The sequence below is a fragment of the Lipotes vexillifer genome, unplaced genomic scaffold (genome assembly GCF_000442215.2).
Source record: "Lipotes vexillifer unplaced genomic scaffold, Lipotes_vexillifer_v1.1 scaffold461, whole genome shotgun sequence".
Taxonomy (NCBI): Eukaryota; Metazoa; Chordata; class Mammalia; order Artiodactyla; family Lipotidae; genus Lipotes; species Lipotes vexillifer.
Genome location: NW_006799479.1, coordinates 831,340 through 848,691, shown reverse-complemented (window position 1 = coordinate 848,691; position 17,352 = coordinate 831,340). Strand labels below are relative to the sequence as shown.

Here is a 17,352-nt window from a genome sequence, read left to right as displayed (position 1 = left end):
ATATTGGAAAATTTAAATTGTAATCCAAATAATTAACTCTAAGCATTTACATGTGCCTTTATTTTTCTAGTCTATACTAAGAGAAGAGCCAAAGAGAAAGGTAGAAAAGCAAAACAAAACAAAGAAAATCTCTGATCTATATATTTTAATTTAACTAGATGTTAATATTTAAAACAGCATAGCTTCAGACTCACAAACTTATAGAATCTTCCAGAGGCATTTATGCATTATCATCAATTTTGTATATGGAAACAATGTGATAATATGATCTTGTATGTCCTAGAAACTTTTCTTTTTTTTCCAAACTCATGATGACATCTACCCATTTCAATAAATTGACACTATCATCTCAACTGGTTCAATTTGCAGTAACATCAAATTCTCATATCAATGCATGGTCTATGTTTATAAAATAATTATAATTTCTTTTTCTTTTTCCTATCATCCGTATCAGAATTTATCACACACCTAACATTTTGTTTACTGCACTCACCAGACTTGCCAGATCGTGATAAATACGTGGAATAGGAAAAGCATGCAGGAAAAAGAAAAGACACCACTTGACATTAATATACAGAATATGATCCTGACAATCAAGTTGTCATAAAGGCAGAACACTTCTATTCTTAACATCTGTTTGCATGAGTGTCAATGCTTCAGAAAGACAGGATGTTCCATTAAGAACTTTGAGTGGTGGTCATGGAGAGGGGTGGTTAGAGATGAAGATCTGGGAAAATGAAAAAGTTAGTATGCTCCCTGTTTCCAAAGATGTTTCCATGGACGAAGTCTGAGCTGCAGGGAGAGAAAGGGTTAATGAGATAAAGATAGAGGTCGAGGTAGTGGCAGAGGTAGAGATACAAAGAAAGAGAGAAGAGAAAGAGAGAGGATACACAGAAGACTATGATAATCCACTGTATTTAATAAATACCCAAAAAAGCATTATTATCCAGAACATATTTTAAAAACTCTCACAAACCATTAAGAAACTGGCACATAACTCAGGAGAAATTGTCAATTTTATTTCCAGACACCATGGAAGGAAACCAGTATCAATAAGACTTGGAAAGATTCTCAACCTCACATTTCAATCAGGAAAATATAAAATAAATTAACAATTAGATACGATTTCACACCTACAAGGATGTGAAAAGTTGAAACATCACAAACATTGGTATGGTTACACAAGGGAAGGTCTCGTATGTGGGGGCATAGAAGATGCACATGCCCTTTGACCTAGCACTTCTACTCCTACATATTTATCTTACAGGAACTCATGCAGATGTGCACAAGTAAACATGTATACAGGCGATTTTTTCTTTTTCTTACAGTGAAATGAAATAATTTTCCCTTGGCAGAGGACTGACAGACAAATTATATTTTCTTCAAAGTATAGAATACTCCACAGCAGTTAAAATTAACAATTTAGGGCTTCCCTGGTGGCGCAGTGGTTGAGAGTCCGCCTGCCGATGCAGGGGACACGGGTTCGTGCCCTGGTCTGGGAGGATCCCACATGCCGCGGAGCGGCTGGGCCCGTGAGCCATGGCCGCTGAGCCTGCGCGTCCGGAGCCTGTGCTTCGCAATGGGAGAGGCCACAACAGTGAGAGGGCTGCGTACCACAAAAAAAAAAAAAGTTAACAATTTAGAGCTTCATATTTCAAAATGGATAAATCTCAAGTAAATACAACTTTGAGTAAAGAAAACCAAGTAGCAAATCATACATATAATATGAAAACATATATGTAGATATTGTAAACTCACAGAACAATAGTATACAAATTTAATGGATGCATATACATGTAGTAAAAGTACAAAAACATGCATGGAAACAGGACATACTAACTTCTGGTTAGGGGTTACCCTTGGAAAGGGTATAGGAGAGAAAGTGAATGGAATGGGTTGGGAGGTGAAGTGTTTTTGTAATATTTTCTTTCTTTAACAAAAAGAAAGTTGAAGAATTTCCAATGATGTGAGCTTGACAGCAAGGTTGGTTTTTAATCTCCCAAAAATTCCTCCTGAAAAATAAATAAATCAATTAGGTTGGGAAATGAGAAACCCATTGAAGGCATCAAAATAAAACTAGAAGGCAAGACATTTCCATAAACTTCAGACTATGAATACACATGATAAGTCACCTACAGCCGTAGGACAAGAACATGAGCAAAGTTGGGTGGCAGGAATAGTGAGAAATGAATGGGGACAACCTAGGTACCCCACAAACCCAGGGTTCAAAATAATTGTCAATAAATATCCACTTCTGAGGAAAGAGAACATTGCATATTCTGGGTAGAAACCTGGAAGCAGATCTGAGAATGACTAGTGAAATGGAAAAGCCCCAGGGTTTGCAATTTGCAAATGAATTTAAACAGTTACATGGAAGCATAAAAAAATCAAAGTTCTGAGCTAATTTCAATTTATAATTAAATGACCATAAAATTAAGTCACCAGTTAACTTCCATTTATAAGTTAAATGACAGAACAAGGAAGTAAACAGAGAAATCCAGAATGTGAGACATTCTATAAGACAACTAATCCAATTTCTACAAGTCAGCGTCTGGAGGGAAAAGTGGGAAGGGGGGAAACTTCTCTGAATGAAAAGCAACTTAGAGACATAATCAAATTAAAGTGGGTCCTTGTTTAAATCTTGATTCAAACAAACCAATAAACACATTTTGGAGACAATTTGTACATTTGACTTTGGGCTAGGTATGAGGTGATACCAAAGAAATATTGCCAATTTTATTATGAGTGAGAATAATATTCTGATTTTGTTAGAAAATGTCCATAAATTTTAGAGAACCATACTGAATCATGTAGGGGTAAAATTTTGCTGTGTGATATTTGCTGTAAAATGCATCAAGAAGGAAAAAGGAAAAGGAGTTTTAAAAAATAAGTCAGTTATACAAAGCCACGGCAATCAAAACAGTGTGGTACTGGCATAAAAACAGGCATATTAAGCTAATGGAATAGAATAGAGAACCCAGAAAGAAACCCTTGTGTATATGGTCAAATGATCTTCAACAAAAGTGGCAAGACCACACAATGGGAGAAAGAACAGTTTTTTCAGCAAATGGTGTTGAGAAAACTGAATATCCACATGCAAAAGAATTAATTTGGACCCTTACCTTACATTATTTACCAAAAATTAACTCGAAATGGATTAAAGTCCTAAAAGTAAGACGTGAAACTGTAAAACTACTAGAAAAAAACATAGGGCAAAAGTTCCATGACACTGGATTTGGCAATGATTTTCTGGTATGACACCAAGAGCACAGGAGCAAAATTAGACAAATGAAACTATATCAAATTTAAAAACTTCTGTGCATGAAAGAAATAGCCAACAGAGTGAAAGGCAACCTTCAGATAGGAGAAAATAATTGCAAATCATATATCTGATAAGGAGTTATATCCAGAATGTATAAAGGACTCTAACAGCTCAATGACAACAACAACAACAAAATTTAAAAATGGGCAAAAGACTTGAAAGGACATTTCTCAAAAAAAAAGACATACATATGGCTCACAGGTACATGAAAAAATGCTTCAGCATAACTAATTATTAGAAAAATGGAAATCAAAACTTCAATAAAATATTACCTCACATCCATTAAGATGGCCACTATCACAAAAAATACAGAAAATAACAAGGGTTGGTGAGAATGTGGAGATATTAGAAGCCTTGTACGCTGTTAATGGGAGCGTAAAATGGTGCAGCCACTATGGAAAACAGTATAGAAGTTCCCCCAAAAAATAAAAATATAATTACCATATGATCCAACAGTCCCACTTCTGCATATGTATTCAAAAGAATTGAAAACACAATTTCAAAGAGATATTTGCACACCCATGTTCATTGAAGCAGTACTCATAACAACTAAGAAATGGAAGTAACCCAGATGTCCATCAGCCAATGAATATATAAAGAAAATGTGGTAAATACATACATTGTACTGTTATTCAGGAAGGGAATCCTGTCACATGCTACAACATGGATGAAACTTCAGGACATTATGCTAAATGAAATAAGCCAGTCATAAAAAGACAAATACTGTATGGTTCCACCTACATATGGTATCTATAATAGACAAATTCATAGAAACAGAAAGTTGAATTGTGGTTTCCAGGGATTGGGGGAAGCAAGAAATGAGAAGTTGTTCAAAGGGCATAGAGTTTCAGTTTTGCAGGATGAAAAACTTCTAGAGATTTGTTGCATAACAGTAGTTAACACTACTAAATTGTACACTCAAGAATGGTTAAGATGGGACTTCCCTGGTGGCACAGTGGTTAAGAATTCGCCTGCCAGTGCAGGGGACACGGGTTCGAGCCCTGGTCCGGGAAGATCCCACATGCTGCAGAGCAACTAAGCCCGTGTGCCACAACTACTGAAGCCCACTCTCCACACCTACTGAAGCCTGCACACCTAGAGCCCATGCTTTGCAACGAGAGAAGCACACGCACCACAACGAAGAGCAGCCCCCACTCACCGCAACTACAGAAAGCCTGTGTGCAGCAATGAAGCCCCAATGCAGCCAAAAATAAATAAATAGATTTATTAAAAAAAAAAAAAGAATGGTTAAGATGGTAAATGTTATGTTGTGTGTTTTTGCCACAATTAAAAAAATAAATAAAAAACAGATTCTGTGAATGTGACAAAATTTTGGTAATTGTTTTACCTTATGATTGGTAATTCTTGTACTAGACTCTTTAATTTTGTCTCTATATCAAATTTTTAGTACTTTTTTTAGAAAAAAATTTGAAATAAATATAGCAAAGTATTAATACTTATTCATTCAGGGCAAGGAGTAATTGGGTGTTTTTGTATGTTTGGAATATTTCATAACTGGAAAAAAGCAATAGATATAGAAAATTGTCAATATTGTACCTTAAGTTTACCCAATTTGAGTCTATGGGTCCCAATTTCAAATTAGTATAAGAAAGCGATTCCTATACTAGATTAATCTATTGTGACCAGTAGAGAAGACCACATAGTTCAAACAGGGCTACATGGGGAAGATGGGGTCAGATCCAAAGGAGTGATCTGTGCTTTGTAGAAACTCTGAAAATATATGTAATAGGTCAGAAATGCAGGATAGATTTTCACTGTGGATAAGAAAATGAGACACAGACGGGGAATAAGGCCTGGATATATTTGGCTGTCACAATTAGATGCCACTATCTAGTTGTGCCAGTAATAGATCCTAAGACTCCTAAGCTAGTTCTTTTTCACTTTGCTGAAAGAGAAAAAAGTGCTTGCAGAATTCCAAGGTATCTGCTGCTATGCCCTGATGGCTGAAGATAATGCATGATTTTTTCTTTAGGAAATGCTAAAAAGGTGTCAGTTATAGTCATGACCCAGCCAAGATGACTCATGAGCTTTTACACAGTTTTATTATTGAAGACATAAAAGAGCAGAAACTGATAATAACATTAACATCAAAACAGAATCGCATTCCCCAAATCAAACAGGTCATAAATAGCTATCAAAAAATAAAAAACAGGGCTTCCCTGGTGGCGCAGTGGTTGAGAGTCCGCCTGCCGATGCAGGGGACATGGGTTCGTGCCCTGGTCCGGGAGGATCCCACATGCCGCGGAGCGGCTGGGCCCGTGAGCCATGGCCGCTGAGCCTGCGCGTCCGGAGCCTGTGCTCCGCAACGAGAGAGGCCACAGCAGTGAGAGGCCCGCGTACCGCAAAAAATAAGAAAATAAAAAAAATAAAATAAAAAACAAACAAACAAAAAACCCTACCAGTTACTAAGGAAATCTGCTCTATATTTCACACCCACTCTACTGTGTGTTTTTTATGTTTTCTCACAGAAGTTTCTGAATATGGCCTATTAAAGACATGTTGAAGCTTATTATTTATTGTTTATTTTGAAATAATTAGAAATTTATAAAAGTTGCAATAATGGTAAATTCACTTCATCCACTTTCTCCCAGTCCTTACATCTTTCGTTAACTACAGTACAACAAAACCAGGAAATTTATATTAGTACAATGTTGTATAGAGTTCTGTTATTTTATTATATGTGTATATTCCTGTAACCACCACTGCAATCAAAATACAGAGTCCTTCCATCACCACAAAATTTACTGATATTGAAATCAAATATAGAAGACTTGCCTCCCTTTAAGTCTTTTAATTTTCTTTCTTAATTAGTTCCTCTACATACAGCGAGATTCACATCAGAGAATATTGTACTTTTTGCTTCAAATGTTTAAACAAAATTTAGGACATTTAAGAGAAGGAAACTCTTTTGTATTCACCCATAGCTGTTCTTTCTTCCTTCTTATGTTTTACAATTTCTTCTTTAATAATTTCCTTTCTTTTTAAAAATTTTTATTCATTTATTTATTTATTTATTGGCTGTGCTGGGTCTTCATTGCTACGGGCAGGCTTTCTCTAGTTGCAGTGAGGAGGGGCTACTCTTTCTTTGTGTGTGTGTGGTACGCGGGCCTTTCACTGGTGTGGCCTCTCCCGTTGCAGAGCACAGGCTCAGGGCGCGCAGGCTCAGCGGCCATGGCTCACGGGCCCAGCCGCTCCGCAGCATGTGGGATCTTCCCGGACCAGGGCACAAACACGTGTCCCCTGCATCGGCAGGTGGACTCCCAACCACTGCGCCACCAGGAAAGCCCAGGAGGGGCTATTCTTTGTTGCAGTGAGCAGGCTTCTCACTGAGGTGGCTTCTCTTGTTGCGGATCATGGACTATAGGTGCATGTGCTTCAGTAGTTGTGGCACACGGGCTCTAGAGCTCAGGCTCAGTAGTTGTGGTGCGCAGGCTTAGTTGCTCCACAGCATGTGGGATCTTCCTGGACCAGGGCTCTAACCCATGTCCCCTGCATTGGCAGGCGGATTCTTAACCACTCTGCCACCAGGGAAGTCCCAATAACTTCCTTTCTTATTCAAAGACTTCCTTTAGCCATTATTTTTGTCTATATTCTGCTGTTGACAAATTGTCAGTTTTCATTCATTTGAAAATGTCGTTTTCCTCGACATTCCTGAAGAATAAGATACAGAATTTACTTGTGGAGGCAAGATACAGGATTTGGGGTTGATGGTTCTTTTCTTTCAGTACTTGAAAAATGTGGCATTTCTTTCTGGCCTCCATGATGAGAAATCCATTATCATCCAAACTGGTCTTTCCCCTGATAGGTTGTGTCATTTCTCTCTTGTTGCTTTCAAATTGTTTTCTTTGTTTTTAGTTTTCTAAAGTTTTATTTTGATGTACTTTGGCATGGATTTCTTTGGTTTTTTCTTCTTTGGTGTTTATTCAGTTTCTTGAATCTGTTGCTTTTTGTTTTTGTTTTTGTTTTTTTTTCCATGTTGGTTTTATACCAAATTTGAGAAATTTCTTTGAGCACTTTTCAACCCCACTCTCTTTCTTCTCTTTTTGGGACTCCTATGACTCAAACGTTTTGCTACAGTACTACAGATCCCTGAGATTCTATTCCTTTTTGTTTTTCAATCTATTTTCTCTCTGTTGTCCAGATTAGGTAATTTCTAATATTCTATCTTCAAGTTCACTGATTCTTTTTTCTCTGTCCTCTCCATTCTGCTTTTGAAACATCCACTGAGCTTTTTATTTTCAACTATTTTATTTTTCAGCTTTAAAATTTCAACTTGGCCCTGCTTTATATTTTCCATTTCTTAGCTGATATATTCCATTTTTTTCATTTGTTTCAAGTGTATTTATAGTTTCTCATTGAGACATTTTTATAATGGCTCCTTTAAAATCCTTGTCACATAATTTTAACATCTGGGTCATATTAGTGTTGACATTTGTTGAATGTCTTTTCTCATTCAAGTTGAAAATTTTCTGGTTCTTAGTATAATGTGTGATTTTTTTAAATTCTATCCTGGACATTTTGGGTGTTATGTTGTGAGACTCTAGATCTTATCTAGATCTTCTGTTTTAGCTGCCCTCCATAACACTATGTCAGTGGCAGAGGCAGATACTGCCAGGTGGGGATAAAGATCCAGGTTCCCCACTTGGTCTCTTTTGAGACCAAGGGCTACCTCATTACTGCTGAATGGAGGTAGGATTTCAGGATCCCCACTAGGCCTCTATGACATTTCCCTGGTTGGGTGTGGAAGGGGTGCCACTGCTTCCCACATGACCTTCACATGGTTTTGACCTCTACTGACACTGCAAGAGGGGAAATGTTTTAGTACTGGCTGGTAGTGAAAGTTCCCCAATCAGCCTCCTATCATACCACCTCATTGCTGCCAGATGGGAATCCCTCAATGGCTTCCCGTGACACTGTGGGGAGAAGCTTGTTACTGCTGCGTGAGGATGAAAGTTCCATCTCCCCACTTGGCTTCTCTGACACCATACTGGCAGTGACTTATTACAGCCTGACAAGGGTAGAAGTCTAGGCTGACAGTGATGGAGCTAGAGCTTCATTTTGTTCTATGGTGTATTTCTGTAGTAGAGTAGTTATTGTCTAAAGTTTTTTTGGCTTGTCAAGCTGTCCCTTTCTTTGTTCTTTGCTGGAGAAAAAGGGCTTTTATGAGAGCTCTTTTTTTTTTTGTCAATTCCTACTGGCTTTTCTAGGTTATAGCTTCTAGCACTCAGTGAGGATATATGAAGTCAAAAAAAAAAAAATGTAAAGGAGCTTGCCACCATGGTCTTTCTCGGGTTCCAAGGTCCGTAGCTGGTCTTCCCTCTTCTCACTACCTTTCACAGTCTTCTTATGTTTGTTTTATATATAATGTCCAGGACTTTCACCTGTGCTTAGCAGAAGGAAATGCATCTACTTCATCATGGTCTATAACCAGACAACTAGATTTTAGAACTTTATAAAGTTTAACTTTGTTCAGACTTTTTTACTTAAGCATTAAGCAACTTCTATTAAACTTTTAAAACCATTGAATTATAGTAAATATGTGTATGAGTTACAGTGGAAGAACCGCCTCAGCCCAACTCTACCAGCTAACGTAATAAATTCAGCACATAGTGGCTAAGGTCAGCCATCTGGGAAGTCATCTTTCAAAGAACAACATGATTTCCTTTGGAAACCAATAGCAATAAGGCTTAAATGTGGCTCAGGTATGTACTAACATAATTAAAGAAAGAAATATGTGAACTGATTATTAATGTGAAACCTGAAAATGGGAAGTTCTCCAAAGCCAAGTGTAATACTTTTCATTTCAACACCACGAAGTAAGAAAATGCCCTGAGCAGGGAAGTGGATTTTCCAATCCTTTATCCTTAGACATTCCATCTTTAGACAGAAAAATATAAGCAGTGGGCTACCATAATTTGACTAACTCCTTCCTTTTGTTCTGATTCCACAAAAACAGGTAACTGCACTTATCTGTTGGACTCCATATCAGCTCCTTATAGAGAGAGAATAGCTGAGCAGAAAATTCAACTTTCTGATACCTGTGGCAACTCTTTCTCATTATACGGCCTTCTCACCAGTGTCTCATGAGTTTGGTGTGTCAGTGCCTCATTTCCAGACCTTCAGAGCTGAGGAGCAGAGAATGGAAAGAGGGGCCCAGAGCAACTTACTGCCTTCTTCTGAGACCCAGCTGACCTCCTTAAGCAATATCTCTAAACTCCTCAAATTATTCCAATTGTTACTTATATGCTTTAAAAACAGGTACTCAGAAACGATGCTGCTTTAATAATTAATAATATTTAATAATAATAAATATTAATAAATATTAATACCTAATAGACATTTAACTACAGTGAGCTAAGAACCATAAAGAAAAAAATATTCTTAAAGGTTCATATCCAAAAGAGTAAGTATTTCCTGATGGTAATCTGACAGTCTAATAACAGTCATTCTTCCATTCAACAAATAGTTATAGAGTGTCTTTGGTACTATCCCAGGTGCTTAAGATAGGTCAGGAAAGGCAGCAGCCAAACTCATGTCCTGTGGAACTACATTCTAGAGAGTGGAGACAAGACAGAAAGAAGACATGTAAGTCATACAGATGTTAGAAAGTAACACATGCCACGGAAAAGAAAAAGTAAACCAGAGTGAAGGGGATCAAGCGTGTGGGAGTGGAGGGGGAGGGTGTAATGGAAAACAGGATGGTACAACTGAGGAGGTGAGATCCTGCACAGATTCCAAGGAGACGAGGATTCTCTGCATGTAACAAGGACATCTGAGGACAAAGCATTGAAAAAGGGAGAGATGGAGAAGATGCTATCAGAGAGGTAATGAGAGTACACATGATGATGTGGAGACTTTGTAAGAACGTTGGGTCTTATACTGACTGACACAAGAAGCCAATGAGGATATTCTTTTATGTAACCTTTTACTTTGATATAATTTCAAACTGACAGCAATGAGAAAAGTAAAAGGAATACCTCTACTCACATTAACTGGTTGTTTATATTTTCGTCCACTGACTTTTATCATTCTCTCTCTCTCTCATTACCCCCTCTCTTTCTTTCTGTTTCTCTCTCTATCTCTCCCTTTAAATAGATACTATTTTTCTAAACTATTTGACAGTAAATTGGAGAGATTTATGACTGTTTACCACTAAATATTTCAGTGAATATTTTCTAAAAACAAGGGCATTCTCTTATATAACCACAGTACAATTAATAAAATCAGGAAAATTGATATTGATAAGCACTGTTATCAACTCCACAGTCCATATTCAAATTTTGTCACTTTTCCCAATAACATCCTTTACAGTTATATTTTGCCCTCTGATACAGCCCTGGAACCATTTCTTCTTTAAGAAGTCTAAGTTCTTTTTAATGCAAAATGGTAAATAGAAATCAAGCTCTGGGTATTAGGTGTGCTCATTGCTAATGCTATGTCATAACTTTTAGACAATCTCAGTGAACACATCTAGTATATGTACATATGTATGTGCACATATACACTATATGCCCATATAAATATAATCATTTCTATATTTATCTAGCTAGATAGATAGATATTAAAAATTATGAGTTTATAGTAATACTTTCCTTTTCAATCCAATAGTAATATTCCTTCTTTCCATATTTATAACTCCCCCTTAAGATGCTACTCCCATTACCTTCAGTATATTTACTCATTTGTGTAAGCAAGTTTTAAAATTGCTAACCCATACCATTTCAAAAAGCAAAGCTATTTACTAGAGTTCAATATTTGTTTAAAGTTTTCTTAAAGGTAAATTACATGCAAAGAAATGCATAACTATTGTGTAAAATTTGATGATTTTCTGACACATGCATACACTTATGTAACCTGCAACCCCTCCAGTTCTGCTAACCAGTCAGGGAAAAGAAGTCAAGGGTATATGCAAGGAGATGATTGTAGGGATTGACCAGAGAATTTTAGTGAGGCGAGGAGGGAAGTAGGGGCATCGGTGGTGGGGGAGAAAGGGGAGGGACAATGAAAAGGAGATAGAATCAATAGATTTGAGATTCATGTGGGGTTGAAGGATAATATGGGACATTTTCTTATGAACTGTCATATCTCTGTGACAGCATACTTACTGACACAATAGATGTTTATTGTCAAAATATGAAAATATATTGAGAGTTTATTTGATTTGGAATAATCCTAAAGGTTTCTTTTCCTTGGGAAATGCTTTCTTTCTTGAGGCCACTTATAGATTGGTGTATGCATTTATAAATTGCTTCTCACATCTGCTAATCTAAATATAAGAGTGAAAAATAAAAGAGAGAACACAAAACGTGTTTTATAGTTGTTATTATTTAGTTTAGATGGCAATTCAGCAACTCTTCTAGATAGATGCCTTTCAGCTTTACAGTTTTAATGAAGAAATGCAATCACCTTCTAATGGGAGAATTTTGGGTCCTGAAACGCAACTGAAACATTATAAGGTCCTTTTTAACCATTGTATTCTGAAGCAGTTTTAGTAAGTTACAAAAATCCCTCCAAGAATGTAGTGTGAAATGTAACTATACTTTCTACTGCCTTGCTAAAAGGTTAATGGTGTTAGTTTTTCTATTTTCTAATTTAAAGAGAAAAAAAGAGATAAGTCAAGATCTGTTTATGAAGCCAATAGATTCAATTCTAAAATTTCCACAAAGGTTATTTTCAGTCTTCAGCTAACAAGAAATGTTTGTTTTGCTGCAACTTTAATATAAGCTAAAATATGTACATATTCATAGTCTTTGTTTCATTTATGTAATTTATATCACCCATATGAAAAAGCCTTCACAAATAATCAATGACCAGACCTGCTATAAGTAAAAGTAAATGGTCGCTCACAGCACACAAATTCAATCCGGGAGTTTATTGGTGATAATTTCAGCTGATGTATTGTCTTTATTGCTTTATTAAACAAAATTTTATATTTTCACTACAATATGCTTGGATCGAAGATAGCTATCAAAACCCACAAGAGGGGCAAGAACAGTTGGTATGTTTTCCTAGCCGACTTTGAACTCTATGACCCTAGAAAGTTCACTGAATCTCTTTTAGTTCACATTTCAATTGGTAAAATGGGGTATGAGAGTTTAGCGATTTATATAAATTACAGATTTTCTTTCTTTTCTTTTCTTTTTTCTGTTTTGTTTTTGGTGCACCATGGTTTTTGCTCACTTCATTGCTCTTCAGTTTTACCTCCAGAAAGTCTGTAGAAAAAGAGAACAACAGTGAAATAAATGCATCACTTTTAAACTTGATTTCTTAAATTTACCAGTAATTACAATTGAGATGTAAAATGAAAATGTTTAAAATAATCTCTTTTTCCTAAGAAAAACTTATACTTTAAAGTTTCTTCTCTGCAGGTGTAGTTCTTCTATTATTAGTAAATATATTCAAACCTGAATTTTAGCAAAGAAAGGAGTTGGACATAGTGAAAGGGGCTGTGGAGTTAGGAAGACAATGTTTACTAGTGACTTTGGTGATATTTATTTAATCTCTTTGAACCTCAAATTTCTTAACTGTAAACTGGGGGCAACAAAATCTATACTGAAAAGATTTTAATGAGAATTAGAACTAACATGTAAAATATTTAATATTACTGGTGATAAAGAAGAGACATTAAACATCCTTATCACTATGTCTTAGACTCAGGGAGCCTGTGTCTGATCTTTGACTATCTGAGCAGACTTGACCAATTTTTGCTTTTTCAACAGTAAAAGAAAAATAATATCTGTTTCAGCTACTTTGTAGTAATAATAACACAAAAAGGTAATGAAATTACCTTTATTTATTACAAAATGCTATAGAAATAAATGAATTTAATGTTTACCAAAGTTCTATTGAAGTTTTGAAATTAGTTTATTTGTTTTTCATATTTGAATAGAGGTGGTTAGGTTGATACTTCAATAAATTACTAGGTGTCAAAAATACACAGACCATCAGTCTTTGTGTTTTTCTCCCTTGCTATCTCACGTTGCTGATAAGGGTAACCACCAGAGTTGGCCAGAGGCAGAGCTGAGAACTAGGTGAAGGTTGTCTTTGCTGCCTCCCACTGTCTCTGGCCTGCCCCAAGATGCCCACTGGGTGAGGTACTCCTGTTTTCATGCTGACTTTCATCCTCTTGCTCATAGCTTCCTAAATACTTCTTAGTAAAAGCAAAGAAGTTAAATAATTAATTTTGAGCATTTAAAAGCTGTATCACAATACAAAATAACACCCTTTTAAAACTTTTTGCAGTATGATCATAAATATGGTTGCTTTTTGTGATAAATATTGCAGGGATTTATCTATTTATTCCCATATTCTATTCAGTATCTTTAAGGTCCCTAGTCTGCTATATTTTTATTACTTTTTTCTTCTTCAGTTTATTTGTCCATGGCTTTACCTGGGTGTTTTAAAATTATTTGACTTTATTTTCAGCAATTTCATAAAGCTTTGCGTCTGTTGTCAAATTTGCAGTTGTACTTGTACTTACTTGGTACTATATTTGCACTATATTATCAGATGTTTACAATATCTGGCAATCAGCAAAAAATAGATAAAACACTTTACGTAATGGGAGAAAATAGACTAGTGATTAATTTATGAGTGAACGTGTTTGTGTTGTTAAGACTTGTATCCCTACACAGCCTGCAACTGCAGGGAATCCTAAGAAATATAGAAGAAGATTACCCATAACTCTATGAAAGCAGCACTATTACTATTATTCTCATTTCATACATGGGGAAACTGAGGCTTAACCATGCTGAAATTGCCAAGATTATCAAGTTAGTTTTATAAGTGGCAGAGTCAGGGATTAAACCCTGGATCTGTGACTTTCAGAGCTCTAATGACATCATAGTAAACCATAAAGAACTTCAATTTGATTATGTGTTTTTAAGAAAAAGCAGAGGAATAGGAAACAAGTTAAGATTAAAAAAAAAATCTAGACCATTAATTTTGCATGAATTCAGGAAAGGACATTGATTCATAGCCTAAGAGAAGATGGGGAATGTAGAGATTATTTAGTAATGTCCTCATTTTCTAGGTGAGGAAACTGAAGCCATGGCAGGTACATTGATTGCCCTAAACCACGTAATCTCTTAAAACCATAACCCCTTGCTTTTTCCAAGATAGATTTGTGACTAATTAAAAATAATTTATATCTTAATTGTCAGATCAGAACTTTTTAATAATATACATCATGAATTTAGCTGAAACTGGAGAACATGAACTTGGCACTACTATAGTGACACAGAGAGGTGGAGAAAAGAATAGGATGATTCAAACATTAAACCTGTCTATATGGAGGCTTTAATGTGTATCAGGTACTGTTGGGTCCTGTGGGGAACAGAGATATATCAACCAATAAGGATAATATAATGCAATAAGTGCAATTTGAAAGGCAAATCGCAAAACGCTGTGGGCACTCAGAGTGGGGAAGAATTAATTCAGCCTGAAAGGTTTCTGTTGATCCTGTTGCGGTGCTCCACAGAAGCGATGATATTTGAGTTTGACAGGCATCTGGGACTGGAGGCTATTCCACTCAGAAAGAACAGCAAAGGTATCAGGTATCATACATAGAGCAAAGTGTGTTAAAGGAATAGCAAGGAATTCAACGAGGCTCTAAATATTTATGCAAGAGCCTCAGAGATGCATTTTGAAGAGTTCTTAGCTTATGAATATTCCAAAATCATTCTGTTCAAAAAGGTCTTGCTCATTTCAAATCTTGCTCGAGTCAAAAATCCTTTAGAATACATTTCTACTCCGCTGGTATCAGCATTAGCAGCCTCACCAATGACATGCTCATTTGAAAAATTGTCACAAGCTGTATGTGTTGACTACCTGTGAAGAACCACAGACTTTCATAACTTTGGCTGTATTTTGCCTGTATGTCTTTGGAGAAATGTCTGGACTTTGCCAGACAATTTGCTTCTCAGTTATGAATAGAATTCAATAAAAAGGTAACTAATGCAAATAGCACTGACTAAATATGAACTAATGCAATGACAATCTTTACAGTGCCATAAGCAAAAAATCTTCCTCTTATGGTATCTGCTGTTGCACATTCTTTCCTCAGACTATTTATCGCTCTTAAAGCTTATTTTGTTTTTCATATATAAAGCAAAAACTTTCTTGTTCCTTAACATTTTTTATACCCTTTTGGAATTCTTTGGTTAAGTTCAAATTTGCATGACTTTGGAGGGATTCTATATCATGAGTTTAAATGTTTGTTTTCTTCCTTCCTCCTAATCCTGAATAGATTGGGTGTTGAGCCTGTGGGTGGGGAATGACAATCTTACTCACCTAGTATTCCTGATATCTGGCACTTAGTAAGTGTTCAGTCAATGAGAAATAGATGAATGAGAATAAGTGAATGGAACTGGTGAAAGCTGCACCCATCTGAGGATCTAGATATTGGCCAGGGTGAGTCTGGTAAGAAATAAAACTTAATTGTCTAAGAGAAGAGATTATCTGAAATATTGGGATTTTAAGCAGCCAAAAATACCCTTTTTACCTTTTCCTAAGTTTCCTAAATTGTGACACATAAAACAGTTGGAGATTTTTTTTAAAGTAAGTTGTATTGCTGATAAGCTGTTTGGAGATCGTAACTTAAATCTACAGTCAAAATAGTTTTCTGATACTTCATCCCAGTGTTGGATAGACCTGTCTCCTAGGTCATCAGCATAGCTGGGTACTGAGGGCCCTCCCACAGGGGAGTCCCCTTACCATTTGGCAGAGAGCAAATCAGATATTATTTGTTCATTCTAAAAATGTTAATCGTATATTATATGCTAGGTAGTATAGATACGATATTGAATAATTCCTGTGCTAACACTATTGAACTGAAGAGATGGTTTCAATACAGCATAGTGGTGAGCTCCAGGGCACTAAAGAGGACAAGGGAGGAGCCCAAAGCCTGGACTTAGGAGGCTCCAGGAATGATTCCCATGAACTATATCCAAGATGTGGCTTGAAGGAAAAGTGAAAGCTCTCCAGTAGAAAGGAGAGTGTTTTAGACAAGGAATGGAGTGTTTGAGGCATAAAGAACATTTTTTAATGATTGGAGGGTAAGATATGAAGGAAAGGAGAGAATGAAAATGAGGCAGGAGAGTTTAGCAGAGGACAGATTGAGAAGGGCTTTGCAAGCAATTTTAGGTACTTTCTATTGGACTCTCTCTTAAAGGGAATAGTAGTTAACTGAATGGCTTCCAGCTGGAGAATAATATATGATAGATTGGCCACTTTGTGAAATGCATTAAGAAAGATGGCAAGAGGACCATTTGGGAGGCTTGAACATCAGTAGAGGCAGGGAGGTTGGAGACAAGTAGATTTGAGAAGCATCTAAGATGTAACATCAAGAGGAATTAATGGCAGGTGAGTTGAAAAAAGGGGAGTCAAGCCTGATGCTGGTGTTCTCTGGTTTAAGTGGAGAGATGGTGTGGCCATAGGAGATACAGAAAAATGAAATATAGGAATGTAATCTGGGCTGGAGATAAAGATTTGAAAAACATTAACAAGATGGTAAGTTGATCCAGGTGTTGACATTGCAAAATCTAAGATGGAAGAAATACTGAAACACTGAAGTATTCCACTGAAACTTAACCCAAGATGTAAAGATATTCTGAAAAACAGATCCTTTGTAGAGTGGTTACTACAAAAGATTCACATATTCCCCTTGGGCAATTATAAAGCAAATCTATCTGCAAAGGTACACTTATTACCTAATATGAGTTACAGTTGAGTGCCATGGATTATTTGCTAGTGGAGGGTTTTTTTCCCCTCAGTTATAGCTAGAACAAGTACTTTGCCATGTTCATCTTTGCCCAATATGTGATCTGGAATAGCTCAATACAATTAGCAACTTCAGTTCAGAACATTGCCAGAACTGAAGCAGCAAAGTGTGACAACTCCTACAAATGCAAAAAGATGCATTGCTAAGTATCCTCAGGGTGACTTGACTCTGTATGATTAGCTCCCCCACTGATCATGTGCTCAAGCAGAATTTTACCATTCTATCTTCA

General features: G+C 36.4%; 1 protein-coding gene across 1 annotated transcript in view; it reads right to left on the bottom strand.

Moving 5' to 3' along the window:
• Nucleotides 1–1,723: 1,723 nt before the first annotated feature.
• PTGER3 (prostaglandin E receptor 3) overlaps nucleotides 1,724–17,352 on the bottom strand; it is a 218,049-nt gene continuing 202,420 nt past the window's right edge. Inside the window, exon 3 of the mRNA XM_007471638.1 lies at nucleotides 1,724–2,012. Coding sequence (XP_007471700.1) covers nucleotides 1,992–2,012 — 21 coding nt within the window. The 3' untranslated portion in view covers nucleotides 1,724–1,991. The remainder of the gene's footprint in view (nucleotides 2,013–17,352) is intronic.